Below are 17,937 nucleotides of genomic sequence, written 5' to 3'. Positions count from 1 at the left end.
ACCAAAAACAGTTGTAGCAAATGACTGGAAATATATGATGAGATAAATAATACTTGTTCACCTTCATTTGCCTTTTAAGCTACAGGCTACTAACTTTGAAAAGATCTCTTAAATATGCACCTAAATACTTGCTGTCTTTCTTTCAGGCAATCTCTGCATTAGTTCAACCATTTGGAGTTTGTGCAGAATATCTTAACTCTTCTGTAGTACAGGTAAAATGTCTTTGTTATGACTTATAAGAGGACTGAAAATTCATTTCCAACTGTGTTGGTGTGAAACTGGTGACTAATTTGAAAAGCCTTCAAACCTCACGTTGCAGAAAGTACAAGAACCATTTTGAGCATCTTGAGGTGTTGAATAAGGGGCTCAGACAATGTTCAGACTCGTTTTCCAAGCAATGATCTTTAGTCATGTATCTACATCTGTAGCAATGAGAAGCTTTACCACTGTCATTAGTAAGCTTCATCAGTATAAACCATGTGGGAAAAGAATCCAGCCTGATGGATGGATTTTGCTTTTAGTTTAACTTTCTGGCTGAGATCAAGCACATGGATATGAGAGTTTACACTGCAAAAATTGTGGTACAGGCAAAAAATTCACCAGGATCTCTTTGTATGTGCAAACGTACTCCAGGCTTCACACCTGCCCTCACCACCAAAAAAACTACTGACTTAAGTGACTGAGAGACTTTATTTGAAGAGGATGTAGTTTAGAATCCCCTGGGAGTCAGAGAGGCACGTGCACCTAATAACTGCTGCATTTTTAGAGGGCTGTTGGTCTGTCTCTGTGCAAACCTGCAGTACGGTGGTCTGAAATGGGTTCTTAATCTAATTGCTTTTTCTTTTCCTGGACATAGCTACCAGGATAGCTTTATCTTTGTTGTAGGACTTGCTTTATCTCTGGGTTAATGGTAGCTTTCAGCTAAGTATTTCCTTTTTGCTGCAGTCACGTCTTTCGAGTAATTTTATTGATTTCAGGAAACATTAAAATGATTGTCATGCCTTTTCTCACATTCTTTAGCCCATGCTGGATCCAGTCATTCATAAAATGATTAAATATGTACAGAATGTGGAAGAGAAAGACTTGAAAGACAAGGTAATGTTTTACATATTAAATATTTAGGAAGAACTTCCTGCCTGTCTTGGAAATGCTGTCAGTGTAAACTAGAACAATAGCTTTCTTTTCACTGGCAAGAATGCAGCCTGTTCTAAATTCTGACTGAATGACATAGATGAAAATGCATTTACCCAATTCCATTCAATATGCTTTTCAGTAAATATCTGATTTATGACCCTTTTTAAAAATATTTTGCTGCTGCTGCTATCAATTTTTTGGTTTTGTTGGTCCCCTTGTGCAGCATGCTGAATGCTCACTTCTCTGACTCAAAGATATTTATTGTCTTGCAGTCTGTTAAATTCATATTACTGTTGCATTAGCTGTTTGCTTCTGAGAATTTGGTAGTTGTTGGTAAAGTGTCTGTGTAACTTGTGGCTACTTCCTGCATTACCCTGAACTTGGCCTTCAGTTCTATTAAATTGTGTTGGCTTTTTACTTAGATTTAAGTTGTTAATTTTAAACAGGAAGGTATTCACAGGTTGTTGAACCAAAAGAGAGCAATTTACTGTACCAAACTTGCAGCTTTAACCAAAGGTTTTATTGCCTTAAAATTTCTAGTGTACAAGTAATACTTTCAGATGTACCAGCTGCTGTGTTTTGATTAAACAGTCTGGTCACTAAACCTACTCTTTGTGAGTCACTGACATCTGTAGCAGAATAGCAAAAATACCAATGCCTCTACACAGGTTGTTGAACCAAAAGAGAGCAATTTACTGTACCAAACTTGCAGCTTTAACCAAAGGTTTTATTGCCTTAAAATTTCTAGTGTACAAGTAATACTTTCAGATGTAATTTCAAGTAATACTTTCAGATGTACCAGCTGCTGTGTTTTGATTAAACAGTCTGGTCACTAAACCTACTCTTTGTGAGTCACTGACATCTGTAGCAGAATAGCAAAAATACCAATGCCTCTACTTGTCTCTTTCTTGTTGTTTTGTTGCAAACAGAGACTGGTGAGTATCCCTGAGCTCTTGTCTGGGATCAAACTGCTGTGTATGCGTTTCCAACCTGACCTGGTCACGGCGGTCGATGACTTGCGGCTGGACATTCTGCTGCGCATGTTGAAATCCCCCCACTTCAGTGCAAAAATGAATTCCCTCAAAGAAGTAGGTTGGCTTTTTGTCTGTCTCTGTGTGCACATGGGAGCCTGTGTTTGGGTGGGATGGGTTGTTAATAAGCCACTGAAACCACAGCCTAAAAAAAAAAAGAGATGGCGCAATATTTCCTTGCAAATTGTGTTGCCTTAGCAAAAGCTCAGTTCAAAATAAACACCAAACCAAGTTAATATGACAGAAGTGGTTAATATTAGTAGCCACTGCAAGGCCTCCCAATCAGACACAGTTTGAGAAGTGCATGATTCTAAGAAGTGCAATTTTAGATTGATTTATAAGTACTGGTCTATGCTATTCATTGACTGTTCACTCCTGGATAATCCTGAGCATCCTGTGGCACATCCCTTTTTTCTCCTTTTGTTGAGAGGAAATGAAAAAAACCCCAAATGAGACTTAAACCTATATTGATGTCTTAGTCCACTCATATCAGGTCATTGCACTATGTAATTGTATTTTTTATTATAGTTGCACACGGATACCGTAATGTTTGAGTCCATCCTTTCTGCTTTTTTTCCTTTATTTATGAGAAAATTGAGATGTTAAACCTCACTGCTGTTTGGTTCTTAATCATAAATTCTGTGTATCCGTGGTGAATTTATAAAAGTGCAGCTTTTGAAGATTTTAGCAGAAATGTGCTCTTTCTCCCTAGAGTGAGGAGCCTGTATCAGTTCAGTACTGGATAAAAAATAGGACACTGATTTGAGTGTAACAAGCCTGAGATAACCTACTTCTGGCATATCTGTAGAAAAATACCTGGCAGCACAGGCCAGATTTTCTGTGTCAGACTGAGAATAAGATTCTGCTGCATCAGAGACTGATGACATGGTGTTTCTGGTTAGGAATTTGCCTTTAAACAGCTTATTGAAAAACAAAACAGACTAACAATCAAGAAAACCAACACCCCGCCAAAAACAACTGACCTGAAAAATCTCAAACACCTTCTGTACTCAGAATATTTCAGGATTCACACTTAAGCTTCATTGTAAGCCTTTTTGAATGGATTTCGTTGTGTGTGTGATGCAGGCAGGAATTTTTTTGTTAAAATCTCACATGTTGCAATTTCTAGGTAACGAAATTAATAGAAGACAGCACTGTCTCCAAGTCAGTGAAGAATGCCATAGACACAGACCGACTGCTGAACTGGCTTGTGGAGAATTCAGTCCTGTCCATTGCTCTGGAAGGTAAGAACTCTCACAAAGCCTTTTGGCACGTGCTTTGAATGACTTAAATTTAAAAACCTCATCTCTCCCTTTCAGTACATTTTAATAAGCAGTATTAACCAGAGAGTTCAAGGTTTTTGTTGTCTCCAAAATGAAGTAAAATCCTGCAAATTCTGTTACTATCATCTAATCCTTTGCTTGACATCTGTGCAAATGTCTTCTGCTCTACCTGGGGTTTTTTACTCTCAGTTTGTATACTGTTATCCTCTAGAAAAGAGGGAAAAGAGGTATTTTTCTCCCCAAGTAGTAACATTCTGTAGGTATGCTATCAGATGTATGAAGCAAAACAAAATAAAAATGGAAAAGCCATGGAAAAGTTCTTTTTATTTGTACTGGTAGACTTGTCTTTCTTTACTGTTACAGACTTTCCAAATAAAGATAGCTTTGTTCTCTCTTTTAAAGCAACTAGTTCTTTTAAATTCATTTAATGTATCTAATACTGTTTATTTACTGTTTAAATGAAATATATTCATTTAGTTGCCTTTCTTTGTTTCACAGGTAATATAGACCAAGCACAATACTGTGATCGTATAAAGGGAATTATTGAGCTGCTGGGCAGTAAATTATCCTTAGATGAGCTCACTAAAATTTGGAGAATTCAGGTAAGCAATCAAGACTAGGCAGGTGCTTTTAGACTGTCTTACAGAAGCAAACAACTCTGATGAAGAGATTTTTTTAAAGTAATCTATACATCTCTATTGCAATGTGGAGGTGTTGAGATTTTAGCAGTATAATTAATGCAAAGACTTCCTTCTCCTTCTTCCTTTACTCCCATTGTTCTGGTAGTTTCTTGTATCACACCTGTTAAATCCTATGATGAAGTTCACTTCTTAGCAACAAGTGTTAAGGGACTGCAAAAGTATTTGACTTGGCATAAGAGGTTGTCAGCTTGAAACAGGTGACAGGAGTGTTTGTCTAGACCAAACTAGGATATTAATGTTTGTGGCTGGAGGTATGAATTTAAAGTCAGAGTGACTTTAAAGAGAGTGGGCTACAACTGTAGGAATTCCCATTTACCTTCCTGTATGTCCATAAAATTGACTGGCAAGTCATCTTTTGGCCTTCACTTTAAGGATATTCAGCTTATTACTGTGTGGGGAAGGTGGTTTGAGTGTTTATGCAACTGTTTATCTAACTTTTGACATGTTAGAAACACAAGTTCAGAGTAAACTGAACTGTCTGTGCTCCTCATTTCCCTGGATGAGAAGTCTTTGGAAACAATTCTAAAGCAGGAAAGTACAAGACTGCCATCACTACAGCAGCTTCAAGCTGCTGCAGTGGCAGTAATGCAAACATCACCTTTTCCATTGCTTGGTGAGGTTCACGTGTGGGGTGTTGAATCTTTGGAACTCTCCCAGGCTTTACTCAAAAGTGAGCAATACAAAATCTCCTCCCACACGGATGGGAGCACCATGGTAACAGCAGCCAGAGAGGGGGAGGAAGTATTGCTTTTTATTAAAGAATAAAAGCGAGGGAGCTAGAATCACATTTCAACTCTGCTAAGTGTTAAAAACTTGCTATTATGCCACACACACTGCAGAGCTGACAATGTTCAATGAGTTTAGTCTAAAATACCAACATTTGCACAGAGAAGAAAACCATTTCCTGCAGTGGAAGATTTGTTTCTGGCCAAAGTTTCCACATGTCAAAAGTTTCTATTCTCACTCATTAGTATGAATAGTAAGATAATGCTTACATGAAGGTTTTTCCCTATCTTGTTTGGGTTAAAGACCTACCTTCTTGTGTTTTCCTCCTCCTTTTCAGTCGGGACAATCCTCCACTGTGATTGAGAACATACATACCATTATTGCTGCAGCTGCTGTGAAGTTTAGCTCTGATCAGCTCAATCATTTATTTGTTCTAATCCAAAAGGTAAGTTTTCACATGAATTTACATTCCTTAGGAAGAGAGGTGGTGAGATGTACTTGTGCATCCAGCCTACTGAAAGGCAAATGCCTTAAATACATTTATATTTTCTATATAAATGTAAAATTTGCTATTAAAAAAATAACACTTTTGCTACTCATTTTCATGCTAACCCAGAAGTCTAATCTGCTACTGTATTGCTAAGTGATTTGGATTTTAAGTACATTAGGTAGCCAGTCCTAAGGAACTTGAAGTGAGATTTTATTATTATTATATTTAATCCCTAATAGTATTTGAAAAAGAGTTGAGCAAACTAGTGCTGTAACTTCCACCAACAGAAATAAGGAAATACGTGTGGTGGAGACATACTTGTTTGTGTTTTGATTTTCCTGCAGTAAAGCAAAAGTGGATTATATTTTTGTGTACACTTGGGATGTAACAATCTGACAGAGGTGCTTTAACCATTATTTCTTTGCTGTCCAGAGCTGGGAGACAGAGAGTGACCGAGTGAGGCAGAAGCTGCTGAGCCTCATCGGACGCATCGGCCGAGAAGCACGAGTGGAAACAACCACTGGCAAGGCAAGTGGATGGTTTTCCTCTGGATTTTTGGTTTATTAAAGGTAGAGTTGCTAGTCTCTGTACTCCCTAGGTCCTGACTATCCTTGCCCTTCTTCCTCCAGGTTCTGGAGGTACTTTGGGAGCTGGCTCATCTTCCAACATTACCGTGTAGTCTTATCCAGCAGGCCTTGGAGGAACACCTGACAATCCTCAGTGATGCTTATGCAGTGAAAGAGGCAATCAAAAGGAGCTACATCATCAAATGCATAGAGGATATTAAGAGGGTTGGTTCATTATTTTATCTTTTCCAAAATGAAATCTTATCTAGCCTCAATGTTGCCCTTTTCTTGCAAGATGCACAAATTGTGTGTCCCATCTGTAAGTTCTTACCTTGGGGAGTCCACGAGAGGGGTAGGCTTTGTGTGAGCCACTTTGTTGATCATGAGACTCATAGTAAGTCTCTTGCCTTTGTTTTAAGCAAATTTTCAGCACAAGGAGTGATCAGTTTATGGGAAACTACCAGGATGGGCCCAAGGTTAGAATTTGCAAATGGAACCACTGTAAAGGTATGTCAGTATTTTAACTGTCCCTTTCATGTGAAAGCCTAGATTAGTTTTTTTTTTTTTGAGTAAAGCATGTGTTCTGGCATGACCGTTAAGTCTCAAAATGCAAATTGATATTTAAATTGTAGTAGTTTTGTATTTTAGTAAAATACTTAACTCTCTTCCTGTAGCATAAAGAAGCCATTCCCAAAGCTGCCTGTACTGTTTCCTGGCAGCAGCAGAGATGTGCATGGCTTAAAAGACTCCATATATTCTCTCCTGCACCGTTACATAGCAGGCAGTTTTTCTTGAGGCCTGCAGGAATGCTCCTGTCTTCTTTTTTTTTCCAGCCTGAAGTGTGCTGTAAATAAAGAAAAAGGCTTTTACTTTTTTTGTTCATTTCTTTCATGATAAATCAGGTTTTGTCTGCTAAAATCCTCTGTAGAGGATTTTAGACGTTCAGGAGGCATAGTGTGTTGGCTGTTGATATTGATCACACTTCTCTGTGTGTTCATGAATATGGATTTCAAATTTTGGGTTCTCAATGTCTTGTAGGTTTTTTTTCTTTTGGATCTCCTCTTATGCTTTCCTAATCTCATTCCTTTTAATTATATTCTGGCAAGGGCTTTTACAGAGGTGCTGCAGTGGGAAACACTAACAAAAGCTGTAATTGTAAACTAGAAGGGATTGGGGTAAGCATACAGCAGACTTCTAAAAATACATGGTGTTCTTATTTCCCTTCATTAGGGAAACGAAGACATTAACTGGGAGGGAATGTAATGTTAAGGCAGCTTTCTCAAATTTGTGAGGGAGTCTTCAGTGGGGAGCTGTCTGTTATGGGCAGGTTCCTTCAACCTCTCTGAGTGTGTAGGTGGTATTTGGGTGTTGTCAGTATTTAAACCAGACATCACTTCTCTGAACAAGCAACCTCAGTACTGGTCTGTGTGGTCAAACTTTACAGAAAATGAAGCCTCCCAGAAAAGTGATGAGCAGTTCTAAAAATGAGGTAGGAGGGTTATTCTTTGTAGGATCTCTTTCAAAATGCAGCTTAAGTATCCTTTGCTTCCTATCCAGGGGGCTGCTTGCAGCACCAATCCGAAATTTCTTGTCTCTTAAGCCTCAGTAGTAGTTGAGATTCTTTCCTCTGTTGCTCTTGCTTTAGCAGTAAGTAACATCATTTGACTGGATTTGCCTTTTTTTGCCCTTTTGGACCTGCTTCATCTCCCATAATTGAGGAAGGTGGTGGTTATCATCTCTCCCTGGTGCAATTGAGTTCTTTTTGGCTACTTAATTTGCATGTTCTCTAGCAAGGAGCTGGTACTTTTGGGCTTGATAATAGGGATAGCAAAATGGCAAATGTTTATATCGAGGGACTTCTTGTAGAAAGTGAAGAAGGACACTTTGAGTGTGTTCAAAAAGGGAGCAGGAACAAGTAACTGAAGCCAGCAGAGGTGATAGCTGTTGTTTTGGAACAGCAGCATTATCAGATATCATTAGGCTTCCAGGAGTCTGAGAGGAAAGTTAATCTATTGTTGAGCATGTGCCACATGTGTAATTGTTTTTACCTTTCCTGCTACCAGTCGTCCCAGCACAATAATCCTCAGTTTGTGTGGGTGGTGCCAGCCTTGCGTCAGCTCCATGAAATCACACGTTCATTTATTAAGCAAACTTACCAAAAACAAGACAAGGTAAGGCTATATGCTGACAAGATTTTTGAAGCCTTTGTTGTGTCTGTGTAGCTCTGCCAAACATGGAAGTTGGAATTAAAAAAAAAAAAATTAGCTAATAAACAATTCTAAAAGTAGTTTAGCATTGTAGCATAAACTGTTGGCGTAGAGGTGCTGTGCTGTCCCTTTGTGAGTGTGTGTGTGTGTACATATAAATCTGTTTGCTGTGTCAGGACTAATTTATTTTATTCTCAGCTTTTTGTAGAATAATTAACAGGCATGTTTGTGTTAAGAAATGAACAATGGCTAATGTTTAGACCAACTGCTTTGTAATTGAATTGACATTGACTCTTGGAAAACAGACTGAACTACCAGCAATCATGTGTGCTGTAGAGTGGCTGTGTGGAGGTGTGGGACTTTGCAATCTGCAGAACGTGTGTTTCAGCACATGCTGAAAACACAAACATCAGGGGGGTTGGGCCCTTGGAAGGGGAACAGCTGACTCTGAGGGGGGAACATGACCCCTTCTGATAAGAGATGCACATCTGTCGAAGAGCAGACTGCTGTATGCACATCCCTGTTTCTCTATTATTTTAAAAACGTCTTTTCTCTTTTTTTATTTTATTGCCAAGAGCATTATTCAAGATTTAAAGAAGAACTTTGAAATAGTGAAGTTGGTGACAGGAAGCTTGATATCCTGTCACCGTTTGGCTGCATCTGTGGCAGGCCCAGGAGGGCTGGTTGGAGCAACGCTGGTGGATGGCCGATACACTTACCGGGAGGTACCAAATTTCTTTACCTTGTTGTTTCATTTTTGAAATTCACTGGTGAATAATTACTCTAGGTTTTTTATTTATAAATAGCTCTAATATTTATCTAGGAAGGCTTGTTGTAGCCTTGTTATTATACAGAGGAAAGCTGTGCAAACATGACAGTTCCTTAGCCAAGTCTTTACCTGGTGGAGAGCTAGATCTCCCCATCCTAGGATCTATTGTCTCCAAGCCTGTTACAGCTTCTTCACCAGCTTCAGTTCCTGGTAGAGGTGATACCCTTGAATGTGTTGTGAAGCTCTTAATACCTGAAACAGATTTGCTAATTAGCACATAGAAGCCACACACACAAATAGCAGTTTGTTGCTAATGCTTTGATAATCATTTTTTCCACGCTACTTTTGACTTAGTGTCAAATGATATCCCCACCAGCAAAGTAAGAGCAAATCCAAGGGGATTTGTTGGTTTGTTTTTAGAAAGGTAGCCACAAAGTATGTTTAAAATAAAAATAAATCTCACGAACAGTTTTTGTTTCCAGGCTTTTTAAAGTGTACTGTTTGACAACTAAATTTGCAAAAAAAAAAAAGAAGAAATGAATGCTCAGAGTTCTTGTTTCAGAAAGAAAAGTCTTAAGCTTGAGTTTTTGTTTCCTCTTTCTCAGTATTTGGAGGCACATCTAAAATTTTTGGCATTTTTTCTGCAAGAAGCCACCCTTTATTTGGGCTGGAATCGTGCCAGGGAGATCTGGGAATGCCTTGTAACTGGCCAAGATGTTTGTGAGTTGGATCGAGAGGTAAGAAAAACTTGAAAAGTCGGTTTCTGTGGTTGCAGAAGGAATTTTAATGGATCATGAGCAGCATGTGTGTTTGTTGAGACATGTGGAGTATGAGTAGCAAACACAAACTTGTCATGCATTTTATGCTTTGTGTAGGCTAGAGCAGCAGAGGTGTTCACTTACGGCCAGGATGCTCTTTTAACATTAAATTTGACTGGAGGAGGGATGTTGGCTGGGAGATCAGTTGGAGATGCTGGTTTGAAAAGGGGTATGTGGAGGTTGGTGCAGTCACAAGAGACATTCAGCATTATTTGTCTGGAAAGTGACTATGAAGTACCCTAAAGCTGCAATGCAGTCTCTATAACATGTGAGGTTACCAGGAGATGAGATTTTGAACCTCTTGCTGTAGATAAAGCCTCTACAAGATGAGTTACTGTGGTATCTGACATAGTTTGCTGTATAAAACTAAAATATTTGATGTGACAGTGGGGTAAAAAATATATCTGCCTTTCATTCACAGATGTGCTTTGAGTGGTTTACAAAAGGGCAGCATGATCTGGAGAGTGATGTACAGCAACAGCTCTTCAAAGAGAAAATTCTTAAACTGGAATCATATGAAATTACTATGAATGGTAAGAAAGTGGCTTTGGTGAACAGATTTGGGGTTGAAATATATAGCAGAAATTTGCTTCCAAAGCCTTCAAATCAAACATCTAACCAGTTCTATAAATCAATATAATAATGGAGTCTTTTTCTATCATTTTGGTTTTTATTAGCTGTAGAGGGAAAAGTTTGTCTCCTGTATTTGGTATCTTCATTTCTTTAAAAAAGCATAGAAACTAAGCCTGACTTGAATAAAAAATCTGCACCTTTTTTTTTTCACTTAAAGGTTTTAGTTTATTTAAGACTTTCTTTGAAAATGTGAACCTGTGTGACCATCGCCTGAAGAGGCAAGGAACTCAGCTGGTGAGTGTGTTCTGGCAAGTTCTTGTGTCCTCCCTGTGGCCTCTTAGGGACAGGAGGAGGTGAAATGAGGATTGTGTAGCAGCTGTTTGACATGGTCGTGTTTGTATTAACGTGCAGATTGTCCTTGTAGCATTAGCATTGTTAAATTCTGAAGCGAAAACTTGGCGAGTCAATTTCAACATTTAAAATTCAGCAATTGGTAGCTGGAAGCTGGTTTGTAGCTTGGAAAACTTTGCAGGAGGAATGACTGAGCTATTTTTTTAAGTAATTATGAATTCTAGTATGCAATTTTTCCTTCTCCCTAGCAGGGAAAGTAGTTTTTTAATTATTTTTTACTTTTCTTCTTTGCATGGGAGTTAGGCTTATCACATTTAAATTCTAACCTACTATAATTTTTGACTCTGATCCTTCAATGGTTTTGTTAAATTAATGGTTATATGTTAAGTAGTTTTCCATAAGCGTTTTAGATCTTTATCACAGAGAACTTACTTCAAATGCAGAATTTTTTGCCAAGGATCATAGCAGGTTTTGTGATGATTTATTGTGTGGTTAGTTACCATGTTGACCTTTTTTGAAACAAATTCCATTCTAGATTAAATTTCTCCATGCTTTTAAATTTTTTAATTTTTCAGTTGGCTTGACTGAGATTTGGAATTGCTCTTTGGAATGTGTTTTTCCACTAGTAAACAATTTTTTTTTCTTGTATAAATACACAGATGTGCAGCAGTTGGTTTAACTTTACATTGTGCCAAAGTTTGGCAGCATGTTGGGAAAGAAAATTTTTAAGTTTTAATCAAAAGGTGCTTTTCCAACAAGATGTAAGACAGTTTTGTCCCTGTAAGAAATCAAGTCATGTTTTACTGTTGTTCTTTCTTGTGTAGAGCGTAGAAAAACTGGAATTAATAGGAATGGATTTCATTTGGAAGATTGCAATGGAGTCACCAGATGAAGAAATTGCCAATGAAGCTATTCAACTGATAATAAATTACAGCTATATTAATCTAACTCCTAGATTGAAAAAGGTAGGCATATATTTGTACATGAATGTGCTTTGACATTCATAGAGTCTTGATACTCTGCATGTTCAGCTGTTTAATTTGTTGGGTTCTAGGTAGTTTATGAGTATTTCCCATGATATTAGTTTAAGTTGTAATTAATTTGTACATTTTATCTTCAGGATTCAGTATCACTGCACAAGAAATTCATTGCTGATTGCTACACACGATTAGAGGTAAAGGGCAAATTTTAATTATTCTACATCCCTTTGGTTCTGTATCTTAGAATAATTGTCTATGCTAATTCCATTTAAAAAAAAATAAATTCTTTCCACAAATATTTTTTGTCCTCTGAGCTTTCCAGGACATCCTGACTGTCCCTGTAAAGCAGCCCTTGCTCTGCTCTGTGTTGCAGGCAGCCAGCTCTGCACTTGGAGGTCCAACACTAACACATGCTGTTACAAGAGCTACAAAAATGCTTACAGCAACTGCTATGCCTACAGTGGCAACATCAGTTCAGTCTCCTTACAGGTAGGCCAGCCTCTCAAGGAATAAATATCAAGGAATAATTTGCTCTCAGCTGCTTTCCACGAGATTTCGAGTGCCAATTAAAATTCTCAGTAATGGGTAGTTGTATATTCTGGTGGTTTCTCAATTGAATATTCCAATTGCTATGTAATAGGGTTCCAGAGATTTGGAAAAACCTCTTGTTTAAATTAAAAAAAAAAAAAACAATGAAACAAAGAAAACCAAAGCCAAGTAGAAATAAAAAAAAAAAAAAAAACCCAAAACAACTAATCAAAACCAAAAAACCCCAAAACAACTAATCAAAACCAAAAAACCCAAAACAACTAATCAAAACCAAAAAAACCACCCTGCCTCCAATCCCACAAAAACCAAAACCAACCAACCAAAAACAAAACAAAGCAAAAAACACCCACAGGTTTATTTTTATTACCAGCATATTAATCACACAGTATTTCTGGGGCAATGGAGCTTGGTTTTGGTTCTTTTTAAATTAGGAGAGAAATGGGTTTTTAGCCTCAAACCTACTTAGTCATACCTGAATATGAGTAACCTAAATACAGGAGCGTGGGGCAGGACCTTTAGAAACATGGAGCTTCCTCTGAAGCTGGCAACATCTCAAGCAGTACAACACAAGCCTCTTGGCCTGTTTTCCTAGTTCATTTCTGCTGAATTAACTCCAAGTTTAAGAAGGTACCTTCAAAACCAGACAATTCATGGTAGTTACCCGTGGGCGTTGGAAATGAATGTGCGAGACAAGTTACTCTTGTTCTCAATGTTTATCTTTAGGTCAACTAAACTTGTAATAATTGAGAGACTGCTGCTGTTGGCAGAGCGTTACGTGATAACAATAGAGGTAAGATGTGTATTTCCTTCTAGGCAAGGCTAAGAACACAACTTTCACCTTATTAAAAACAGTAAAAGTTATTTTAACATGCAACCCTAGTTACCAGCCATCCCAGAAATGTCTTTGTTTTCAAGGGTGGTATTTACTGTCATCCTTCTCTTCCTGCAGGACCTTTACTCTGTTCCCCGAACTATTCTACCTCATGGTGCCTCTTTCCATGGACATCTTTTAACCCTTAATGTTACTTATGAGTCTACCAAAGATACCTTCACCATAGAGGTAGGTGGGCACAGCTTGTGTGTGCCATGGGCTGTTGGTTATGTAGCCACTCTTGGTGGGTTTTATAAATAGAGTAAGATTGTTATAAAGACTCCAGTCAGCTTGAAAACTCTTCTTGAAAATGTTAAAAATATGAATATGGAAGTGCCTGTGGACCAAATGTATTTTGATCATCATTCTAGGGTGGAAAAAATAAGGTTTTTGTGTCCTGTTGGTGTTAGAGCATTTCTCTGCTGCCCTGCCCTGTCACTCTTATGGGCAATACTTTTGCCACCCTGTGCAGGAAGACTTGTTTTGGGAAGACCTTAATTTTTCTTGGCATTTACTGCTCGAGCAGACTTACTGAACCAGTGTTGTTTAATTTCACAGGCTCATAGCAATGAAACTGTAGGAAGTGTCAGGTGGAAGATAGCAAAGATGTTGAATTCACCTGTGGATAACATACAGATATTTGCCAATGACAGCCTGGTATGTTAACTGCAAAGAATTCCTATTCTTTATGAGATTGAGTCTCTTCCAGAACTAAAGGATAAATATTTTCTTGCAGCTAACAGTAAACAAAGATCAGAAGCTACTCCACCAGCTGGGCTTCTCTGATGAGCAAATCCTTACAGTAAAAACATCAGGAAGTGGGACTCCATCAGGGAGCTCTGCAGATTCCTCAACCAGTTCCAGCAACAGCAGCAGTGTATTTAGCTCCTCCTATGCAATGGAACAGGTACAGCATAATATGACCTGAAGCCTTCCCTCAGATTTTTCCTGAAGCAGGGATAGTTGGGGGAGAGAGTAGGAGCTCCAGTGAGATCATCCAATCTTTAGTAATCTGGTTTTGCTTTCAAACTGCAATTGAAACAAATCATCTAAGTACACAACTGCCTTGTGCATGCAGGTTGGACTTTATAATCTGTACTCTCTCACCTGTGGTAGCCTGCTTGGTGTTTATTCATCTCTGCAGGGTCTTTTAAACAAACAGGACCCATCTGGTTTAATTTTTTATGTGTTTTTGAGGGTAGAGAATTCTGCATTTTCATTACTAGTAAAGCTACACTATGAAAATAAACTAAGAAGCATCAACTGGCATGTTCAGATCACTCCTGGTCTGCTTTGTATTTTACTTGTCATAAGAGCTGACTTCAAAAATTGTTAAAGGGGAAATGGAATAATGTAAAAATTTAAATGTTGTCTCAGCCTAGAAAGTAGCTGGGACTTGGCATCTGGGCCATTTGCTTCAGTGAAGAGCTCTGTTAAATTTACATGTAACAGAGAAGGGAGGAAAAGACCTTTGTATTTCTGCTTAATTCTCAGGAGAAATCCCTCCCTGGAGTAGTCATGGCTCTCGTGTGTAATGTGTTTGATATGCTTTACCAGCTTGCCAACCTGGAGGAGCCAAGGTAAGCAAATTAAATGGTTGCTAGATGTTGAAGAACTGCTCCCAGTGCCCCGTTTGAGTACTCACTCCACTGTGTGCAAGCATCCACCAGGCTAGTGTGGCTGAGCCCATTTTGTGCAAATAACTTCTGATTTCTTTTCAGGATAACACTGCGAGTGAGGAAACTTCTGCTCCTGATTCCCACTGACCCAGCTATTCAGGAGGCTCTTGATCAGCTTGATTCCCTGGGAAGGAAGGTATGGGTTAAATAATTGATCATGGTGAGCTACACAAAGAGGATTTTACTATCAGGTTTCTTAAATTCCCTGTCAGATTATAATAACAGAGGGTTTGAAACTACTGCAAAATAATGTTCATGTTAAGTCAATGTTCATTATTGACTCATTTCCAAGCAGCCAGAGGTGAGAGGGTTATTACAGGGGTTATAAGAAATGTATTCCCAATTACAGCAAAACACAGGAATCTCAAAATATTTCTTTTGTGGCTTTTTCCTCCTAGAAAACACTGCTTTCAGAATCCAGTTCTCAGTCCTCAAAATCCCCATCCTTGTCTTCAAAACACCAACATCAGCCCAGTGCCAGTTCAATACTAGAAAGTCTTTTCAGATCTTTTGCTCCAGGCATGTCCACCTTCAGAGTGCTCTACAATTTAGAGGTAAGAAAACAAATTTGCTTCTTTCAGTGTTTTTGAGCACAAAGATTTAAGTATTTTTAAGTTTTTTGGGCAGGAGTCCACTGTGATGGGGTCATAATGCAAATGTCATGACACCATCTGCTTTTATGCATGTGATAAATTTTACACAGAATGGAAGGGACAGAAAGTTCCCCTTCAGAGACTTTACTGAGAAACCAGGCTCCTCTTTATGTGATTTGCAAGGTGGAAGGAGTGTTCTGAAGTAAGTGGAGAGGAGCAAAAAAACATCAGTCTTACTGTTTAGGTAAAATTCCTGCTTGAATCTCTAGATCTCTGAATATGCAATTTTTAGTGTGTGTATATATAAAAAACATGTATTAAAAAAAAGTTGGCACTTAGAAATTAATGGGAGCTATTTTAAGTTGAATTAGTTTTGCTTGATTAAATTTGTCAGAAACTTCTGTGCTGTATAAGTCTCCTATTTTCTCTCTATGGAAGAGTATTTTTACAAAGCATTCAGCTGGGAAGAATTTTCACTATCCAAACATGCAGGGCTTTCACCAAGAGGCCTCTGGCCTGTTTTGGCTGCACAGGTAGAGTGGAATACATAGAACTTTTTAACCCCAAAGCATCTCCTAAATGCTTTAGCCAAAATGCTGGATTGGACCATGTAAAGATTCTCTCCTAGAGTTCAGTGAATGGATTTTAAGGAGTACAGGAGTTCAGCTGGTGTCCATTTGTAGGACACTGTAACCTGCACACTGAAAGCTGGACAGTGTTTAGTTCTACTTGCAAGTCCTGCTGTTTCTAAGGGCCCATTACAAATGTGGTTTGAACAACTTGAGGTTGAAGGACTGATTGCCAGCTGCTTCCAGAACATGAGACAAAGTTACTCCCTTTCCTTCATGGAAAAAGGAGGAATTGTCTCCTGTAGGACTGTAGGAATTGTCTCGTAGTTGCTTCCCTTTAGGTTTCTACAGTCTAATGTTAGCTCTTCATCTTCCTACACTGTCATCACACTCCTGCCTTAGGATTCCCCCCTTTTCTGTACAGCTGGAGTGAAAGATACTTGATTATGTCTTTGGAATATGTTGACAAGTTCTACAACTCAAAGCAAATGTAAACGTTTAGGGTGTCTTGTTGAACTGACAGGTTATATTGCAGTAGGATGGGACTGTTATCTGCTGCTTCTGTGCCAGAGAAAATAGTAATGAAAGCAAGTCAGAAAATGCTTGCTTTTCTGGCAAGGGATGAGAAGTAATAAATTGGATTAGATGTGTAGATTATATGAGTGGACTCATTCCTCAGCTCCAGTCAAGCCCATTGGAAGATGGTTTCTGTCAGGAAAAGGAATATGTGCTTTTTTATCCCCTCAGCTGGTGATCTGTTGAAAATGTGGGAACCAGTCTGAACTGCTTTCTGAAAAAAATGTGTGCAGCAAATTTGCAGAACATATGAAAGAGATGAAAATTGAATGTTGCAGATGTCCAGGGGGTGATAAGATTTCATGCCTTGAACTCTGTAAAACATTCTTCTGACCTGTGAACCTGGAAGGGATGTATTTTGTTTGCAGCATTGTTTGCTTTCAAAGAGACTTTTCAAGAAAGTAAATAATATCTGGGGCGTTTTCTGGGGTTTTGGGAGGGGCTGGGGTTTGTTTGGTTGATGGTTTTGGGGTTTTTGTGGGTTTTTTTTCTGGTTTGTTTGTTTGTTTGGGTGTTGGGGTTTTTTTTATGTGAAGTGAAATGGATTATAAACATAAATGAGAACTGACCCACAGAGACCACAGACTTCCTTCTGGCCATGTTTCTGAGATTTCCACTCTGAAGTTTAGTGCTGATTTAAAAGAGGAGGGGGATGATAGAGTGGTGGTGATCATAAGGCATCTAGAATTACCTGAGCCATCTTTTACAAAGGAACACCAGAATAATAGCAATACAATTGTATTTCAGAAGGTGTGAACCAGTAAGTAAGCCATCTGTAGGGTGTTTTGTGGGATACTGTTGATTGAAAATCTGGAAGCAAGGATAATTTGGGTTAATAAGGAGCACCAAGTGAACCAGAAGATGACATTCCATGTACTTCATCCTTTCCCTTAACCTGTAAACTGCAATGAGATCAAAATGCCCTTTGGTTCAGAATAAACATCTGTAATTGCCATCGATGTACTGAATATTTGAGATTTATTGGATATATCTGATTTCTCTTTACTGACTACAGCTTTGTGTAAGTGTATTATTAATAGCTTCATTTGTAGTGATTCTTTTTCCGTTACACTCTCAAACTTCAACACATAAAAAAACACTGAGGGGTGGTGGTTTACATCTGCTTATTTATTCATTTATTGTAGGTGCTGAGCTCCAAGCTGATGCCAACTGCAGATGATGAAATGGCAAGAAACTGTGCCAAGTCTTTCTGTGAAAACTTCCTCAGAGCAGGAGGTTTGAGGTTAGATTTCAAAACCTTGACTCAATTTGTAGCACTTCATTTAGTTAGCAGTTGTGTGTGGTTTCCCATTTCCACACTGTAGCACACTAATATACCTGTCAGCTTCTTTTTCAGAGAAAAAAATCCACCCAAGGCTGTTTTAGCATAGTCCGGTAGCTGTCATATGTAACATGCTGTTAAACCTCAAAATCAAATCAGGCACAAGTAAGCTTGTGAAGTGTAGCTTTT

At 38.5% G+C, this 17,937-nt stretch overlaps 1 protein-coding gene across 3 annotated transcripts in view; it reads left to right on the top strand.

Annotated features, from left to right (window-relative positions):
- USP24 (ubiquitin specific peptidase 24) overlaps positions 1-17,937 on the top strand; it is a 61,951-nt gene that overhangs the window by 18,839 nt on the left and 25,175 nt on the right. For 2 of the 3 annotated variants that reach the window (XR_011152549.1, XM_069023486.1), the window contains exons 8-32: positions 147-212; positions 1,021-1,095; positions 2,064-2,222; positions 3,295-3,409; positions 3,947-4,050; positions 5,213-5,320; positions 5,798-5,893; positions 5,995-6,156; positions 7,376-7,420; positions 7,995-8,102; positions 8,714-8,863; positions 9,513-9,644; positions 10,147-10,258; positions 10,516-10,592; positions 11,474-11,614; positions 11,770-11,823; positions 12,003-12,118; positions 12,902-12,968; positions 13,128-13,238; positions 13,608-13,706; positions 13,786-13,956; positions 14,544-14,629; positions 14,771-14,864; positions 15,127-15,282; positions 17,612-17,709. Coding sequence is in view for 2 of the 3 variants with exons in the window: in XM_069023486.1 (XP_068879587.1) it covers positions 147-212; positions 1,021-1,095; positions 2,064-2,222; positions 3,295-3,409; positions 3,947-4,050; positions 5,213-5,320; positions 5,798-5,893; positions 5,995-6,156; positions 7,376-7,420; positions 7,995-8,102; positions 8,714-8,863; positions 9,513-9,644; positions 10,147-10,258; positions 10,516-10,592; positions 11,474-11,614; positions 11,770-11,823; positions 12,003-12,118; positions 12,902-12,968; positions 13,128-13,238; positions 13,608-13,706; positions 13,786-13,956; positions 14,544-14,629; positions 14,771-14,864; positions 15,127-15,282; positions 17,612-17,709 (2,702 nt within the window). In the remaining variant the exon portion in view is untranslated. The remainder of the gene's footprint in view (positions 1-146; positions 213-1,020; positions 1,096-2,063; positions 2,223-3,294; positions 3,410-3,946; positions 4,051-5,212; positions 5,321-5,797; positions 5,894-5,994; positions 6,157-7,375; positions 7,421-7,994; positions 8,103-8,713; positions 8,864-9,512; positions 9,645-10,146; positions 10,259-10,515; positions 10,593-11,473; positions 11,615-11,769; positions 11,824-12,002; positions 12,119-12,901; positions 12,969-13,127; positions 13,239-13,607; positions 13,707-13,785; positions 13,957-14,543; positions 14,630-14,770; positions 14,865-15,126; positions 15,283-17,611; positions 17,710-17,937) is intronic. The other variant, XM_069023487.1, reaches the window with a different exon arrangement.

Source organism: Aphelocoma coerulescens, chromosome 8, assembly GCF_041296385.1.
Source record: "Aphelocoma coerulescens isolate FSJ_1873_10779 chromosome 8, UR_Acoe_1.0, whole genome shotgun sequence".
NCBI lineage: Eukaryota > Metazoa > Chordata > Aves > Passeriformes > Corvidae > Aphelocoma > Aphelocoma coerulescens.
This window is presented reverse-complemented; position numbering and strand designations above follow the sequence as displayed.